Genomic DNA, 16,202 nt, shown 5'->3' with positions numbered 1-16,202 from the left:
ATTCTCAAACTGAAAACATTTTTCTGCAGTGAATCATCAGGAAACAGAACGCGTCCAAGGAAGCTGTGTTTGTTTCTGTTACTCTTCGTCACCTGCATAAAATCTGTGCAGTCCTGCTGTTGAAAATGACAACAAATCCCATGATATTGATGCTCGGAAAAAAAGTTCTGACCAAAACCTTAACCGTGACACAAATCTGAAAGAGTTTATCAGCCCTGGAAACTTAATGTGGCTTTGTCTGCTCAATATCTGGCTCACCTCTCTGTATTATAACAATAATACTATATTCAACAATAGGGAACGTGTACACCATACAAGAAATATGAGTAAAGCAGTACAAAATAAGATGTAATATTGCGTAGTTCAGCGGTTAACAAGCACGACAGAGTTTAGCGCATTGCACAGTGTGGTTGAAACCTGAGATATATCAGGCCTGCCTAACGTATCTGTATACACACATTACAGGGAGTGCAGAATTATTAGGCAAATGAGTATTTTGTCCACATCATCCTCTTCATGCATGTTGTCTTACTCCAAGCTGTATAGGCTCGAAAGCCTACTACCAATTAAGCATATTAGGTGATGTGCATCTCTGTAATGAGAAGGGGTGTGGTTTAATGACATCAACACCCTATATCAGGTGTGCATAATTATTAGGCAACGTCCTTTCCTTTGGCAAAATGGGTCAAAAGAAGGACTTGACAGGCTCAGAAAAGTCAAAAATAGTGAGATATCTTGCAGAGGGATGCAGCAGTCTCAAAATTGCAAAGCTTCTGCAGCGTGATCATCGAACAATCAAGCATTTCATTCAAAATAGTCAACAGGGTCGCAAGAAGCGTGTGGAAAAACCAAGGCGCAAAATAACTGCCCATGAACTGAGAAAAGTCAAGCGTGCAGCTGCCAAGATGCCACTTGCCACCAGTTTGGTCATATTTCAGAGCTGCAACATCACTGGAGTGCCCAAAAGCACAAGGTGTGCAATACTCAGAGACATGGCCAAGGTAAGAAAGGCTGAAAGACGACCACCACTGAACAAGACACACAAGCTGAAACGTCAAGACTGGGCCAAGAAATATCTCAAGACTGGTTTTTCTAAGGTTTTATGGACTGATGAAATGAGAGTGAGTTTTGATGGGCCAGATGGATGGGCCCGTGGCTGGATTGGTAAAGGGCAGAGAGCTCCAGTCTGCCTCAGACGCCAGCAAGGTGGAGGTGGAGTACTGGTTTGGGCTGGTATCATCAAAGATGAGCTTGTGGGGCCTTTTCGGGTTGAGGATGGAGTCAAGCTCAACTCCCAGTCCTACTGCCAGTTTCTGGAAGACACCTTCTTCAAGCAGTGGTACAGGAAGAAGTCTGCATCCTTCAAGAAAAACATGATTTTCATGCAGGACAATGCTCCATCACACGCGTCCAAGTACTCCACAGCGTGGCTGGCAAGAAAGGGTATAAAAGAAGAAAAACTAATGACATGGCCTCCTTGTTCACCTGATCTGAACCCCATTGAGAACCTGTGGTCCATCATCAAATGTGAGATTTACAAGGAGGGGAAACAGTACACCTCTCTGAACAGTGTCTGGGAGGCTGTGGTTGCTGCTGCACGCAATGTTGATGGTGAACAGATCAAAACACTGACAGAATCCATGGATGGCAGGCTTTTGAGTGTCCTTGCAAAGAAAGGTGGCCTTGCAAAGAATTGGTCGCTGATTTGTTTTTGTTTTGCTGATTTGTTTTTGTTTTGTTTTTGAATGTCAGAAATGTATATTTGTGAATGTGGAGATGTTATATTGGTTTCACTGGTGAAAATAAATAATTGAAATGGGTATATATTTGTTTTTTGTTAAGTTGCCTAATAATTATGCACAGTAATAGTCACCTGCACACACAGATATCCCCCTAAAATAGCTCAAACTAAAAACAAACTAAAAACTACTTCCAAAAACATTCAGCTTTGATATTAATGAGTTTTTTGGGTTCACTGAGAACATGGTTGTTGTTCAATAATAAAATTATTCCTCAAAAATACAACTTGCCTAATAATTCTGCACTCCCTGTAATTTATACATGGGCTCTACTGCTGTTGGTCACCGTAGAGTCTGTCCTTCTAAGTCTCTACTTCACATCGTGGGAGGATGTGTGTTGTCTGAAGTTAATATAAATGTATCAGATGGTATCGGATATATTGATAGCTTGTATTCAATTATTAGTTTGGCTTTGATTCACCGCCTCAACATCTGTGTCAGCAGGTTTCAAACGTCTCTGTGCATGGGTCAGATTTGTTGTACTGTACATTCTTGCATCAAGTTTGTCTTTATAAAAGACCCCGAGACCCTGGTCTGTAATAGATATGTGAATTCAGAAGGACAAACCAAGCCAAAACCACAAACCTCCCTTGATCACCTTCTATCATTAAAAAAGTTTAAAACTTGGACATTTTTAATGTTTCTTTTAATGTGAATGTACAGACAGTAATAGCTGTCAGTACATTCACAGACATATGAAGAGCCACAAAGAGACGTGTGTTGATGAGCCTCCTGATGGCTTTCTCTTCATCACTGTATTTGAATGAAGAATGCCTCCAAACAGACATCAGACCCACCATACTGAGTGCAGGGGATACTGAAGTCTTTTTTTAAGTTTCCACCTCTTCTGCCTCGAGGCCTGGAAGGAAAGCAGCAGTAAACAGTCATGACAAAACTCAGCATCTACTAATTACCGTTACGGCTACAAAACCAAAACTCTAGGAAGAAATGTTTATTCGATTCCCAACCCTCGGGGTAATGAAATGATTTAATGGTTTGGGAGACATTATGTCACCACTGCTTCCAATCTCCAACCTCGCTGAACCACGTTACCTCACAGAACAGCTGTGTCAGTTCACCGCGCTGCAGCCTTGACTTGGATTCACGTCGGCCGTGGAACGGCTCAGAGATGGATTGTAATCAAATCAAGTGATTGGGTGAAGGAGGGTAGAAGCTAATGGCTTTGAATTGTGTGCTGCATGAAAGCCCCGGGAAGGATGTTATGTGTTTGATAGCCATGATTCGTGCATTAGCAGCCTCGGTGTCCATATCCAGAGGTAATTGTTTGAAAAACGATCCTGACTTTGATCCACTCTGCAAAGCCATCCACAGTGCTTATGTGCCATAAACATTACACTCAGCTGGACAATAGCAGGATTTTTAATTTGCAGTGCACAGCTCTGCCAATAGAGGACTCTCCAGCCTCAAGTGTGCCAGTGAGAGGAGGTAAGCCTATAAGCCGGCTGTCATCGGCAGCTGATCCAAATTATATGTGCTGATCATGTTTACTGGCCTGTTCCAGCCCTCCCATTGCCCTGTTTACTTTCCATTAGAGACAAATTGACACCTTCCATTTGCAGGATCGAAGAGGCACCCAGTTTAAACTGTGTGAGGTCTGCTGTGTTAAGAGCAGACCTCTCACCGTGATCTGAGTTACAGATGTAGCAGCATGGGCCAATCACTCCACTGAAATCAGATTAATAATAGATGACGGCGTTCCAGTCGGATTGACAAACTCTCTGAAGGCCTGAGATCCGAGACGGGCCTGAATGAAAGAGGCTGATGTGTAATTCATGGATTCTTCAGACCGCGACTCGTGGCTTTCTCTCATTCACTTTCTACTGTCCTCAGCTCATCATTCCCTCTCTGTCTCATTTACTTTTCATTCATGTCCACGTGCCAGCCTCCTTCCCGGTTCACGGCTGGGTGCCGCCCTCTCCGGCCCGCCTGTCTCTGAGCTCGGTCGATGAGACTACAGAGGGATCCGAGACCGCGTTTGAGTCCAGAGCTGGAGACGAGCACCAGTGGATGGTGAGATGAAAACACTGGAGGATGGTCCTCGGCTTCATGTGACATCACTGCAGAAATATTCATCCTGTCAAGCCAATTTTATCTGTTACTGAGCTTAGATTGGCGGGGTTATATCTCCATTTTTTTACTGTATAAAGTGCTGCAGTATCGATAATATTGATCTAAATCAACAGCAATGACTTTATTTTGAAAGTTGCCATATTATTTTTCAAATGAAGGCTAATCCTTGCAGAAAAATGCCCGCCCCAAAAAACCTTTGCATGGGTGTGTACTGCTCCCTTCACAGATATGCACAACATGTATCCGTGCAGTAGAAAGGGAAGTTGGAGGCTCAGGTGCGAAACTGTGCAGGAGGACACGAGACTGGCAGATAGTTCAGTTTTGTAAAAGGAGTAGTACATACTGTTGTGTTGAAATGTTACATTTCTGGCAATTTCCTGCAAGGTTTAGTTAATCTTTTGAACACAAGTCTTTCATGTGTATGAAAAGACTTGTGTTCAGGAGCTTAAACTTTTCTTTGACTGTTTCACACAAACAAAACTGCAGATGATAACATTTTGGCTTTGACCTCAGCCGGTTTGTAGTTTTCCTCTGTAATCTCTTATCTATAGCTTTTTCTTTAAAATAAACCGTGGACAGGAGCTCAGAATGATGGGTTTCCTCTCTTTAACTGCTCTCGGTTGTGTTCAGGATGAGTTCAGCCACCCTGTTGAGAGCCTCGCCTTAACCGTGGACGAGGTCATCAACGTGCGGCGAGTACTGGTCAAAGCGGAGATGGAAAAGTTTCTCCAGAGCAAAGAGCTCTACAATAACCTGAAGCGGGGGAAGGTAACAGTGCAGAACTTCTCTCAGTGCAGTGTTTCTTTGTGCTGTTGACACTAACGGGATTCACTGACTGTGAGTGTGTGTTCTCAGGTTTGCTGCTGCTGCAGAGTGAAATTCCCCCTCTTCTCGTGGCCGTCTACCTGCTTACTGTGCAAAAGGTATGAAGGAAGTCTTTCATTCTCTTGTTGATGTTTAAACGTTTGTTCCAAGGTTGCAGCTGAAACATGAGTCTCCACAAATCAATACCCGGGCATATTTACAGTCCATGCGGAAAGTATTCACGGCACTTCACTTGTTCCACATTTTGTCAAATTACGGGCTTATTCCAAAGTGCGATTCATTTTTTACCTCAGAAATCTACTCACAATATCTCATAAAGACAAAGTGAACAAAGTTTGCTGTGATGTATGAAAATAAAAGAACTAAATATAACATGTGCATAAGCATTCAGCCTTTGTGGTACTCAGTTACACGCTTAGCAGACATATATGTGGGCAGTTTCTTCCATTCTGCTTTGCAGAGCCTCTCGTGCTCCATCAGGCTGGATGGGGCACGTCGGTGCGCAGCCATTTTCAGATCTTGCCAACGATGTTCAATTGGCTTCAAGCCTGGGCTCTGACCGGGTCACTCAAGGACATTCACACAGTGGCCCTGAGGCCACTTCTTTGTCTTGGCTGTGTGTTTAGGGTGGTTTTCCTGTCAGAACATGAAGCTTTGTCCCAGCCTGAGGTCCAGAGTGCTCTGGAGCTGCTCATTCTTGCATTCATTTTTCTCTACTCTCCCAGTTCCTGCTTCCTGCCACGATGGACACCACTGTGCTTACTACGACCTTCAGTGCCACTGATTTTTTTCTGTACCCTTCACATTTATGCTCCCACTAATCACTACTGAATTCAAAGGTTTTCATGCAAGAGATTGGAACCAGGGACCGTGCTGTGACTGTGCTGCACCTCCAAATGCTACAATTAAGGGTTATTAGAACAAGTAGCATGAGAACAGGTCTTACCGGGGTGGGGGGTTTATAGCCATCAGAGCAGCCTGTTCCCGCTTAAGCAGTAGGAAAGTGTGCAGACATGTGTGCTGTAGTAGTAAAATCTTTTCTTTTTCTCCCAGATCTGTCTGCAGCTCCTGCAGTGCAAAGGTAACTTTCTAACTTTCAAATCTTTTCTTTTGGCTCTGTTTTTATTCAGCTGTGTATGACTTTGTACTCAGCCTTTTTAGCCTCGCTTTTCATGTCATTACTTTTACTGCTGTAGTTTTAAATTTTTCTGTTCATACATGTTATGTCATTTAATACCAGGTCTTTTTAATTAAAGTATATAAAGTTATATAATGTTTTCACATCTGAACTGTCATTCTTACACACTGTGAATTGTTAAGTTAAAAAATATTTCTACAAAAAATGAAAAACAAATTTTATTTTTAACATAAAACAGTGTAATAGATATAGATTTAACCACTCTCTGCATCACTCTGGTGTGAGGACTCTGGCATCTGGACTCCCTTTAAAGCCGTTCTAGTCAACTTTCTTCTTATTGGCTGCTCCTCATAAACAGAAGGTTTTGGCACGGAGTGGGTGGAGCTTCTGCACTCACAGACAGAGCTGTGTGCAGTGAGTGTCACCATTATATTCATAATAAAATTTGTTGTAATTTTTTTTTCATATAAACACAAAAAGAAAGGCAATGTTAGTTTGGTCGATTACACTCTTGGTTGTATGCTTCTTCTTGGCAAATCTTATGTCTTAAGTCTTAAAACTGTTGGAAACACGATTGTAGGACGAGTAGCAGAGTAGAGTATGTGCGTTGGACCTATGAGAAACTCGCTAAATCTTCTCTGCCAATGCCAAACTGCTTATTCTGCCATTAGCTCTTGTTTTGAGCTTCTGGAGACCGTCAGATGTCTGACTGGCGCCTGATTAGCTTCGTTCAGCATTGAGTTCAGACTCTGCCTACGGCCACTGGATCATCAGAGTGTGGAGTGGACTGATAGAGTAACAGCTTTTAATGGAGGCAGCGCACTGCTGTGGGGTGGTATCTCCCTCACTGGAAATACAAGGCTTGTCATCACTGCAGGCGATCTCAGTTCACAGAGATATCTAGATGAGATTCTGCAACGTCTATGATGTCTGGGACTCTATGCTCTACAGAGCGGGGTTCATCAGAGGCTACCTCTGTTAGGGGAGTGGAGAGGATGAAAAGGCCATTTAAGGGGAAATAAGCAGGCTTTGGTAATGGTATAAGATTTATTGCCAAGAAGCATTGTTACAACAAAGAACTTGCATTTAAAGGGCTACATTTGAATGAGAATAAACATATGAAGTCATTTATGCTTCAGGTTGACCTGTTAAGTAAAGCTATGTGGAGCTTTTACATGTAAAAAGAGAAAGAAAGAGGCTGCTGGAGCTGCTGCAGAAAGGGGTTAAATGACATGTTTTAGTGCTTATTAACGCATTATTTGAGCCTGGTTGTCATTTCTATTGACGTCACTTCTTCTTCTTTTGTTCGTTTGCTGGTTTTGATTTGTTGCCTCAGTCCCGGGCCGTGTTGGATGTGTGGTTCTGTGCTCTGTAGGTTTGGATTTTGTGTGATTTGTGTGCTGTGGCTAATTTGTGTGTGTTGTTTTTTACAGTTGTGGTTCGTTTTTATTGAAATATGTGCATTTGCTTATTGTTGCTCTGTGACTGTACGGCTCGTGGCCTTGATGTTCATGTGTTTTGAATCTCTATTGTCGTAGAGGCTAGAAATACTTGTAATGTGAAAGTCATCTGCAGTGCCTCCCACCACAGGCTCTCTCGGTTCTCTTTCCTCTGCCTGATTGTTTTTCCTCTTGGTCTGCCTCTTCTGTGCTCCAGATGAAGATTCCCTCAAAGAAGATGGCCCACATTCCTGTGTACACTGTGGGCTTTCACAGCACTCCAAAGAGCCATGGACAAAAAAGCCAAGTCTACAAGTGAGTCTGTGTTTGTCTTCAATAGCTGAGTCTGTTTATTGTAGAGAAGATTATAAAGCTGGCTGAAAATAAAACGACAGTTTTCTTCTGAAGTATGCACTGAGGACCAGGAGAAAGATCAAAAGAAATGTGAAAAGCATACCTAACATACCTTCCTTTCCAAATCTAACTGATGAGTTTCCTATGGAGGCTGTGCCTGTTGCAGAGCTCTTAAAAAAGGGGTGCAGTTTGCACCGGCGACAACCACTATCCCCTAAAATCTACATGAGAGGGGGATTTGGGAACGGCTATGATAGCCAAGCAGTAGAGGCCTGGCAGGGGCACACACCGCCTCGATCTCTGCCAGACATGGCCTTTTTTAATTAAAAGCTTCGTTTTTCTAACATCAAACTCTCTAAAATGTCCCTAGATGTCGATCTCACATCTTTGGTGTCTGGCACCTTTCACTGGCAGTGCCCTGATCTGCTCTTTTATTATTTTATTATATATATATATATATATATTTTTTTGGAATGGCAGTTCAGACAGACCCGCTGACAGTCACACCATGTGGGGAGAAGAACCACAGGAACCTCTCAGGAACTTAAAATACTCAAAATAGCAAGTCACTGTTTCTCCTTTGTTAGCACAGAGGCTTATTCTCTTCAAACACTTTTGTGTTTTAGAAAGCAACTAAAATATGTTTGAGTGGTGTGGCTCAAAATAAGCAGGTGTTAAACGTAAAGTTCCTGTTGGAGTGTCTGCTGCTGCAGATGTTTGCAGCTGCTGCAGATGTTTGCAGCTGCTGCAGATGTTTGCAGCTGCTGCAGATGTTTGCAGCTGCTGCAGATGTTTGCAGCTGCTGCAGATGTTTGCAGCTGCTGCAGATGTTTGCAGCTGCTGCAGATGTTTGCAGCTGTCACAGCCTTCCACATCTTTCATTTCAAAAAGTAGCATCAAGATGATTTCAGTAAACAAAAAATAAACCAAAAACTAAAACTGGATGTGAAAAACAAAAATAAAAAATAAAAACTAGACTTAACAAGATCATTCCAGTTTGTTTTATTTTGTTAACTTTGAAAACTGACTAAACTAAAATAAAAAATATACCAAGGAAATGTTTTAGTATCTGTCTGATGATGGATGTGTTAATATAGACTCTGGATGTCTATACATGATTATATATATTATATATATGCTCTTTGTTTTGATTGTGATACCTGCACTGATTTGCCCTCTATACATGTATAATTAAAAAGACTAAAACTAACTGAAACAAGAAAATCTGCTGTGGCAGACAAACTGAACTTAACCCTCTCAGGCTCAAATTAAACTTTGTGTTGCTAATGCACAACCAAGTCCTGCAGTAACATGCAGTCCTTCTGAGTAAAAAAAATTCATAAAATATGTATGTGGGGTAATCAGGTTGTTAGTTTTTAACTGGTGCAAATCGGCAACGCCTGCCTCGAGAGGGTTAAAACAAAAATTCTAAATAAAAACTAATGAGAAAACTATAATAACTCTGGTTGCCATTTTCTGATAACATTAACTTAGAATTGGAACTTCAAGGCTCCCACTCTCCCAGGCAATGCCTGCTGCCCCTCTGCAGGCTTCAGGAAAGAAAGGAAAGAAAGCCCAGATTCAAATGAGGAGCTGGCAGAAGAGAAAAATGTTTTCAGGTTTTGTTTTATTTTTAAATGTGAATAATGCAGTGCTACATAGAATACTAAAGAAGCAGAACAGGTCCTTTTTAACATGTTTACAGCCTTAGTTTAAGCTCGTCAAAGCTGATAAGGAAGTTCAAAGGTTTAATCCCTGTAAGGCCTGGACCCTGAAACAATTGCCCCAAAATTCAAATTTTTAAAAAATAAATTAAATATTAATTTAAATATCTGAGGTTTAATTTGTATCATATCTGCTACTTCTGGCATTTTTGTGCAACTTATTGCACAGACAGATACATGGGTCTCAAAAAGCCATGTAGCAAATATGAAACACCTGGCGTAGCTAAGCTAGGTTAAGTACTACCTTCTGAGCTGCACACCTTTTTGTTTCCAAACCTGAGGCCAACCTGACATTTGGACTCCAACACACCAGTTTCCCCACAGTGTTGTCATCCGCTCACTGCTCAGGTTCAATCCCGAGACAGTGGACACCTAGACGGAAAAACAGGTCAAATCTATTTAAGTCTGCCTCTAACTCAAGCCAATGACTGCTAACCTTCTCGAGCCTAAGCAGCACCAGCCTCTGTGCTTACCTCAACCAATCGCAGATTGCCTACTCAATCCAATCACCAACTTCCACCTACCTCCCCCTCTCTCTCTCTCTCTCTTTAGTTATGTAATCAGTGCAGTGCCTCTTCCAGGGCCTCTAAGCAGCCATTATGTAATAATTACCCAGCTGTCATCAAAATCCTCGCTGTTTTTGGCCCTGTGAAGACAGAAGTGGAAGAGAGAGTGGACAGAGAGAGCCAAACAGCGAGCTGACGAGAGAAATGGGCCACTGGCGTGGTGCTGTGCTGAGCCGCTCTCTAACACCTGTCACCAAGACCCGACCATGCGGCTCCGTGCACAGAAACACACAGAGTTTTGTAACAGCGAGTTGTTTTGTTTTGGTTTTTTTCAATCAGAGAAGCTGACCTTAATCTCCTCGTTAGTGACTGTGATGCCCCAGCGCTGCTGCATGTCTGTGTTTATATTTCAGCCACTTTGGATAAGCTTGGAAAGATCTAGTGTAGCTCCGTCTTTCCAGATGTTCAGCTGATGTGTCTCTGCTGAGCAGTCATTGTTGTCAGTTTGGTTTTAAAAGTGCTGCCAATAAATAGATAAATAAAAAGAGAAATAAATTAGTGGCTTTTTCTGAAGAAGAAAAACTTAAAGTAGTACTGTAGCTTTTCCACAACATGTGTGGTTTATTAAATATCTAAAAAAGCATTTTATTTTTGTAAGTCATAAGGGAGGGGGGGTCAGCCCTCAGTTTTTTATGGCTTGTGAACTAAAACATTTTTGTTTTGGGGGTGTGAGGGATGGCCCTGAGTGCTTATTGGATGTGCAGTTAAATCAGGGGTGTCCAACTCCAGGCCTCGAGGACCGGTGTCCTGCAGGTTTTAGGTGTCCTTGATCCACCACAGCTGATTTAAATGGCTAAATTACCTCCTCAACATGTCTTGAAATTCTCCAGAGGCCTGGTAATGAACCAATCATGTGATTCAGGTGTGTTGATCCAGGGTGAGATCTAAAACCTGCAGGACACCGGCCCTCGAGGCCTGGAGTTGGACACCCCTGAGTTAAATTATTGTTAAAGAACCATGTAGTCATTATGGAAATCTCCCTTAGTTTTATATTCGGCTTTCTTTGAATGCCTCACGTCTGCTCTAATAAAACTGTTCCACCCTCCTCTGCAGGTCGCTGCGCAGCTTATCCCGCCGCTCAGTGGAGGAGGAGTTCCCCCACCTGTACGCTCACGGCTGCACACTGCGGGACGTCTGTGCTGAATGCACCAAATTCGTCGCCGATGTCATTTCCTCCAGTCGCCGGAGCCTGGACATCCTCAACAATACTCCCAAGAGGGAGGCCAAAGCTGCTGCTGCTGCTGCTGCTGCTGCTGCTCAGAGACCACAGCTGCAACGCCAGTCCCAAGTCGAGGCGTTCCCTCAAGCAAACTCTCACCCTCCACCTTTCCCTCAGCCACAGTGTCTCCCTCCCCACTCCCAACATTAAGAGCAGCTCCACCACGCCAAGACGATCAACAATGCAAGCCAATGAGCAGACTGATGGACACTGTGCACACATTCACAGACAAACTAGGCTTCTAGTGGGTTCATGCACAGCAGTAACGACTCAGCGAGCCATCTGATTGGCTCCAATAAATCGTAATGAGAACACTCGATCCAGTGAGGTGCTTCAAGGTTCTTTAAATATTACTGGGTTGAATGGTTGTGCTATGATATATAAAGCTTAAAAAACAAATTTTCTCGGGCTGTATCTCGAGCCTTTTTAGTAAGAAACTAGAGACTCCAACACACCACCGCCTCACCCGTCACACAGCTGCATTATCTTCCTTATCTTACCCATCACAAATGCACACATGCACAGAGCTCTTGACCTTTTAAGGTTTGAGTGAGTAGCTCTCTCTGTTTCTGCCTTATCAACAGCACTACGACACTCCCCGACGCTCACAGCTGCAGACTGAGGAGAGGGCAGATCGGGAGAGTGCCGGGGGGAGGGGGGTGCTGTAAGAGAGAAGAGAGAGGGTGGAGGTGAGGTTGAAAGCTGCACAGCAGAGAGTCAGCATCTCATTTTAGCGCTCTGTGGTTGCCTTGTTTTTTGTTTTGAATGTAACTTAGAGAAACAGAATTGTAAATTTAAAGCTTGTACACGACCCTCAGCGTTTATGTATAATCATCCAAAAAGTTCCCGTTCCAGCTGGATGAGGCTTCGACAGCGGCGACACTGTGAATGTAACGGGGTGAAGCTGCAGGCTGCACCCTTAACTGACGCAGCGTGACGATGCTCATGTGAAACTCCCGCCCCCCTTCACTCCCCGTGGACGCTTGCAATCTGCTCTGGTTTTGTAAACACTAAGAAAACCTCGGCTGCAATAAAATCTAACGACAAACACGACCAGCGCTGCGTCTCCGAGTTTTTCTGTTTGACGTGTTCAGTAGACCCGAGCTTCACGAATAAACACAACACGCTGCTTCATAATTCAGGAGTAAAGTGCCTGTTCTTGAGCAGCAGGTGGGTAAAAGACCTTGTTGACGGATCATTTATACTTTAAAAAATTAAAAATTGACACATCTGTGGTTCTAATGCAGTACGTGAAAGGAATAAGCAGGCAGGTAGAGATTATTTCACTACAAGTTAACGGAAGATTCTGAATAAATGAGTGGGACCACAGATACACACTACATTTATGTAATAGAGAGAATACACACACTCTGCTGAGGCGCAGGTACTCAGGACTGCATCACCAGCTTGTAAACGCATCCAAACACACATCGTCAGTGTGAACTAACCCTTTTATGTTCAAGTAGTGCTTTCAAGAAATTTAATTTGAACCCATTTAGTGGACTAAAATTGCTACTCTGAGGAATTAATAAAGATCACAGAATCACAGAAATCGTGTGAGCAACTTCACCGTCCTGTCATGTGACCTGAACATGTCCCTGTAAAGCAGTAAACGTCACATGGATGGAGTTACTTTGATAATACTTAAGTATCAATTTATCTAACCGGTCATCCACTTCAATCCATTCACAGTCACATCCACACCATGAGTGTTTTGAGACTGTGGGAAGAAACCAGCGCAGATGCAGGCAGACTGGCTGGCAGATGTGCTCCAAAGTTAAACTCTACAACAAACAAATGCCAGCTACAAAGGAAAGAAAAAAAATAAGGGTTCCATTGTGGCAGGTAGTTTTCCATTTTTTCTCACAGTTTTCTTTCACCTGCTCATGATGCTCAGCTGTTTACAGTACATACATGTAAATGCTGGCCTTAAAGTGCACCAACTCTCAGACTGCAGTGCATTTGTCTGATTATTCTCTCAGAAGTCACGAGGAAAAGCTGGAATTGTGGCAGAAGAATCACTGTTGGGGTAACAGAGGACGGGTGAAGCAGTTTGATGCGGTTTCAATAGGACAATGTGAATAATGTGACACGGCCGTGTGGATCTATGGGACAGAAATGAGGAAACAGCTTGTTTCACGACTTTGACGCTCCAGCTTGGAACATGTAAGGGAAAACAGATGGGCGGCTCTTCCTCAGATGCTGTAGAACAATCACTGCTCTTTACAGATGTGGAAAAACGGACAGAGTCAGCTGAGTTATCCTTCGCTATATTCTAAACAAGCGGGCAAGTGCATGTGAGGTGTACTTCCTGAGGACAGCACAGGCCAGACTGTCATGCTGTGGGAGGATTGTTCTGGCATGGTTTGGATCCAGCTTTGGGATTGGACAACCTGGGACTTCACCTTCAAACCTTCAGTCCACAGGTGGAGTGTCTCGGGAAAGTTGCAGAGACTCGAAGCTCTAAAAACCTTACCAGAAAACATTTTCTATGTAAGACAAAAGTAAATCCAAAATTCAAATTAACAACTTTAGTATTACTTAAAGACTGGAACCGCTGAACAACCCACCTGCTAACTGCGGAGATCTCACTTGAATAGAATAACATGCCTGAAGGCAGTCGGTGCAGCAGTCCTACAATAAACCCTGCCTTCATGACGGTTATAATGTTGAACCCTTTTTTGAAAGCGAGCGTATTGTTGTTTTATCTACACACAGAAAGATCTATGGAAACATGACTGATGTAGCAGCTGAGCTTCTTTCATTCAAAATTGATGAAGGTAAATCAAGTCACAGATGTGACTCTGCCGGTGGCAAAGAGCACAGACACAAGGGTGGAGAAGTCATGTTGTGACACTGTAGGTCTCACCAACACAAATATTTTTGTATTTACCTACACTTAGTCCAGCCTCTGCTAACAACTGGGAAACCTCATGTAATTTGTGATTATCTTAATAACCAGGAACATCTGATTACAGTAACCGGATTAGCTGCTGTAAAAGGAAAATGTCTTTAATGTACAAACGTTAAGAATCCTGTCATACTATCACTGATCTCCATCAGGCCAGAGGGTAATAATGAGAACAGTTAAAATAATAATGATGACTTATCATACTGTGATCACAAGTGATGTGGATATGGAACATGAGGAACAAAAGGTTTTTCCTCCACAGCGCATTAAAAATGTCTTTATAATGGAAACTAATGATGCTCTAATGTGGAACCCACTTTGGTTCAGATTACGGATAAAACAGCAGATTATAAATGACAAAAGTAGCTATCAAGATAAAATGATGATCTTACCACAGTCTAATTTTAATAATAATAAACAGAGTGCTTTTTAAAAAATAATTAAATATAAATAAATATAAATAAAAACATATATCAGGTTTTGATGCATATTATTTATTGGTGTTGGAGTTTATATAACTTAGCTATATTTTTGCTCCTGTAGTTACGGCTATCTGACTATGTGAGGTAGTACTGGGACTATCAAAGTAGACATTAGGCAGCAGGATCCATTAATAGAGTCACCGCAGTGAGTGAACTTAAGAAGGCTTTGTCCCCACTACTCAGTGGATCCATAATGGCTTTATGGACTCCCCGCCTCTGCCATCATGAATAAATAATCTACAGGTCTACGTGTCCATTGGCTGCGTGTGCCTGTCATCCAGCTCTGAGTTTACTCTGACAAGCCGCATGAGTCCAAGCTGCTTTATGAGGACTAAAAGAGGAAGGTGGGTGATTATACTTTCAGAATAAAAGCGTTCAAGTATGTGGTCCACCTAATGAAGGCTCTGGGTTTCAGGACACCTTTATTATCACGACAAGTTTAAACTGTTTTACAAGTTTTGTCTTCAGTGGCTTATATTTTTTTTATATTTACATAATTCATGCAATTAATTTAAATATTTTTATCTTTCATATTGGCTCCAAATGCTCCCAAACAATAACTGAAAACTGACTTTGGACTTTTCAAAGTGAAAATATTAACTATCTTATATTCTGTACTTCTAGTAAAATTTTGAATTTTTTGTCAGATGTTTCTCTCACACAAACTTAAGCTGTAATTTTGACCTAGTAAGTCAGAAATTAGACTGCAAATGACTGGTAACTAAATTTGGATTTTAAAAAGTAAAACTTTTTTTTAATTCTTGGTTATTTATTATTTAATTATTTGTCATGAATATTATTATTGTTAATATTAGTTCATTCAAAATAAAATAAAAATGTAACTTAAAACCAGTTAAAATACAACATATCGACATCCTCAGTCAAAATGTGACTTAAAATCTCACAGTTTTGACATTAAACACCCTGGGTTGTTTTAAAATTGTTTAAAATTCACTTGAAAATCCTGATTTTTTCAATATCAAATAATCCTTTTTTTAATGGCTCTGGCATGTAGTGGTTTACAAATTCGCCTAACAAGTGAAAGATACCTTGTTTGATCTCAGGTAGAGACACAAATCCCTTCAGAGCTCCATCAGGAAGGACAAATCCTTATAACATCTGCCAAATCCAACATGCAGAGCTACCCACTGTGACGACCACCTTGTGAACAACGGAGCAGCCGAAAGTAGTTTTGTAAATAATTTCCAAATTTGCATCTAAAAACACCACAAAACCTCTGGATGAATTTCCTCTGGACTGATGAGACCAAAGTGAATGGTGTACAGTGGAATTTGGAGAAATTGGAGAAAACCAAATTCAGCTTCTAGGCACAAACACCTCCTGCCAAGTATTAAGCAGGGTGATGGAGGAGTGATGATTTGGGCTTATTTTCCAGCCATGGGGGCCTGGGCTCCTACCAGCCACACAGTCGACCATAAACTCAGAGTCAAATGTGAAGCCCAAAGGCCCAACTGGGTCATACGACAGGACAATGACCCCAAACACAGCAGCAAGTATATAACAGGATGACTGGGGGGGGAAAGGAAAAGAATCAAGGTGTTTCAATGGCCAAGTCCAGACCTCAACCTCAAATTCTATGGTGGGACGTTATGAGAGGTGTGCATAAATAAATTCCCACAAACCTCAATGAAAT

At 42.1% G+C, this 16,202-nt stretch overlaps 1 protein-coding gene across 1 annotated transcript in view; it reads left to right on the top strand.

Annotated features, from left to right (window-relative positions):
* The window catches only part of spire2 (spire-type actin nucleation factor 2), a 57,574-nt gene extending 45,367 nt beyond the window's left edge, over nt 1-12,207 (top strand). The window contains exons 10-15 of the mRNA XM_086301960.1: nt 3,703-3,830; nt 4,521-4,658; nt 4,746-4,813; nt 5,769-5,796; nt 7,510-7,607; nt 10,990-12,207. Of these exons, the coding sequence (XP_086158086.1) occupies nt 3,703-3,830; nt 4,521-4,658; nt 4,746-4,813; nt 5,769-5,796; nt 7,510-7,607; nt 10,990-11,305 (776 nt within the window). The 3' untranslated portion in view covers nt 11,306-12,207. The remainder of the gene's footprint in view (nt 1-3,702; nt 3,831-4,520; nt 4,659-4,745; nt 4,814-5,768; nt 5,797-7,509; nt 7,608-10,989) is intronic.
* Nucleotides 12,208-16,202: the final 3,995 nt, after the last annotated feature.

Source organism: Aulonocara sp. 'chitande type north' Nkhata Bay, linkage group LG7 (genome assembly GCF_057382095.1).
Source record: "Aulonocara sp. 'chitande type north' Nkhata Bay isolate Kocher_YH1m ecotype deep benthic linkage group LG7, A_spYH_male_GT1.1, whole genome shotgun sequence".
NCBI classification, from domain to species: Eukaryota; Metazoa; Chordata; class Actinopteri; order Cichliformes; family Cichlidae; genus Aulonocara; species Aulonocara sp. 'chitande type north' Nkhata Bay.
Note: the sequence above shows the minus strand (reverse complement) of the source record. Positions and strands in the feature narration are given on the sequence as shown.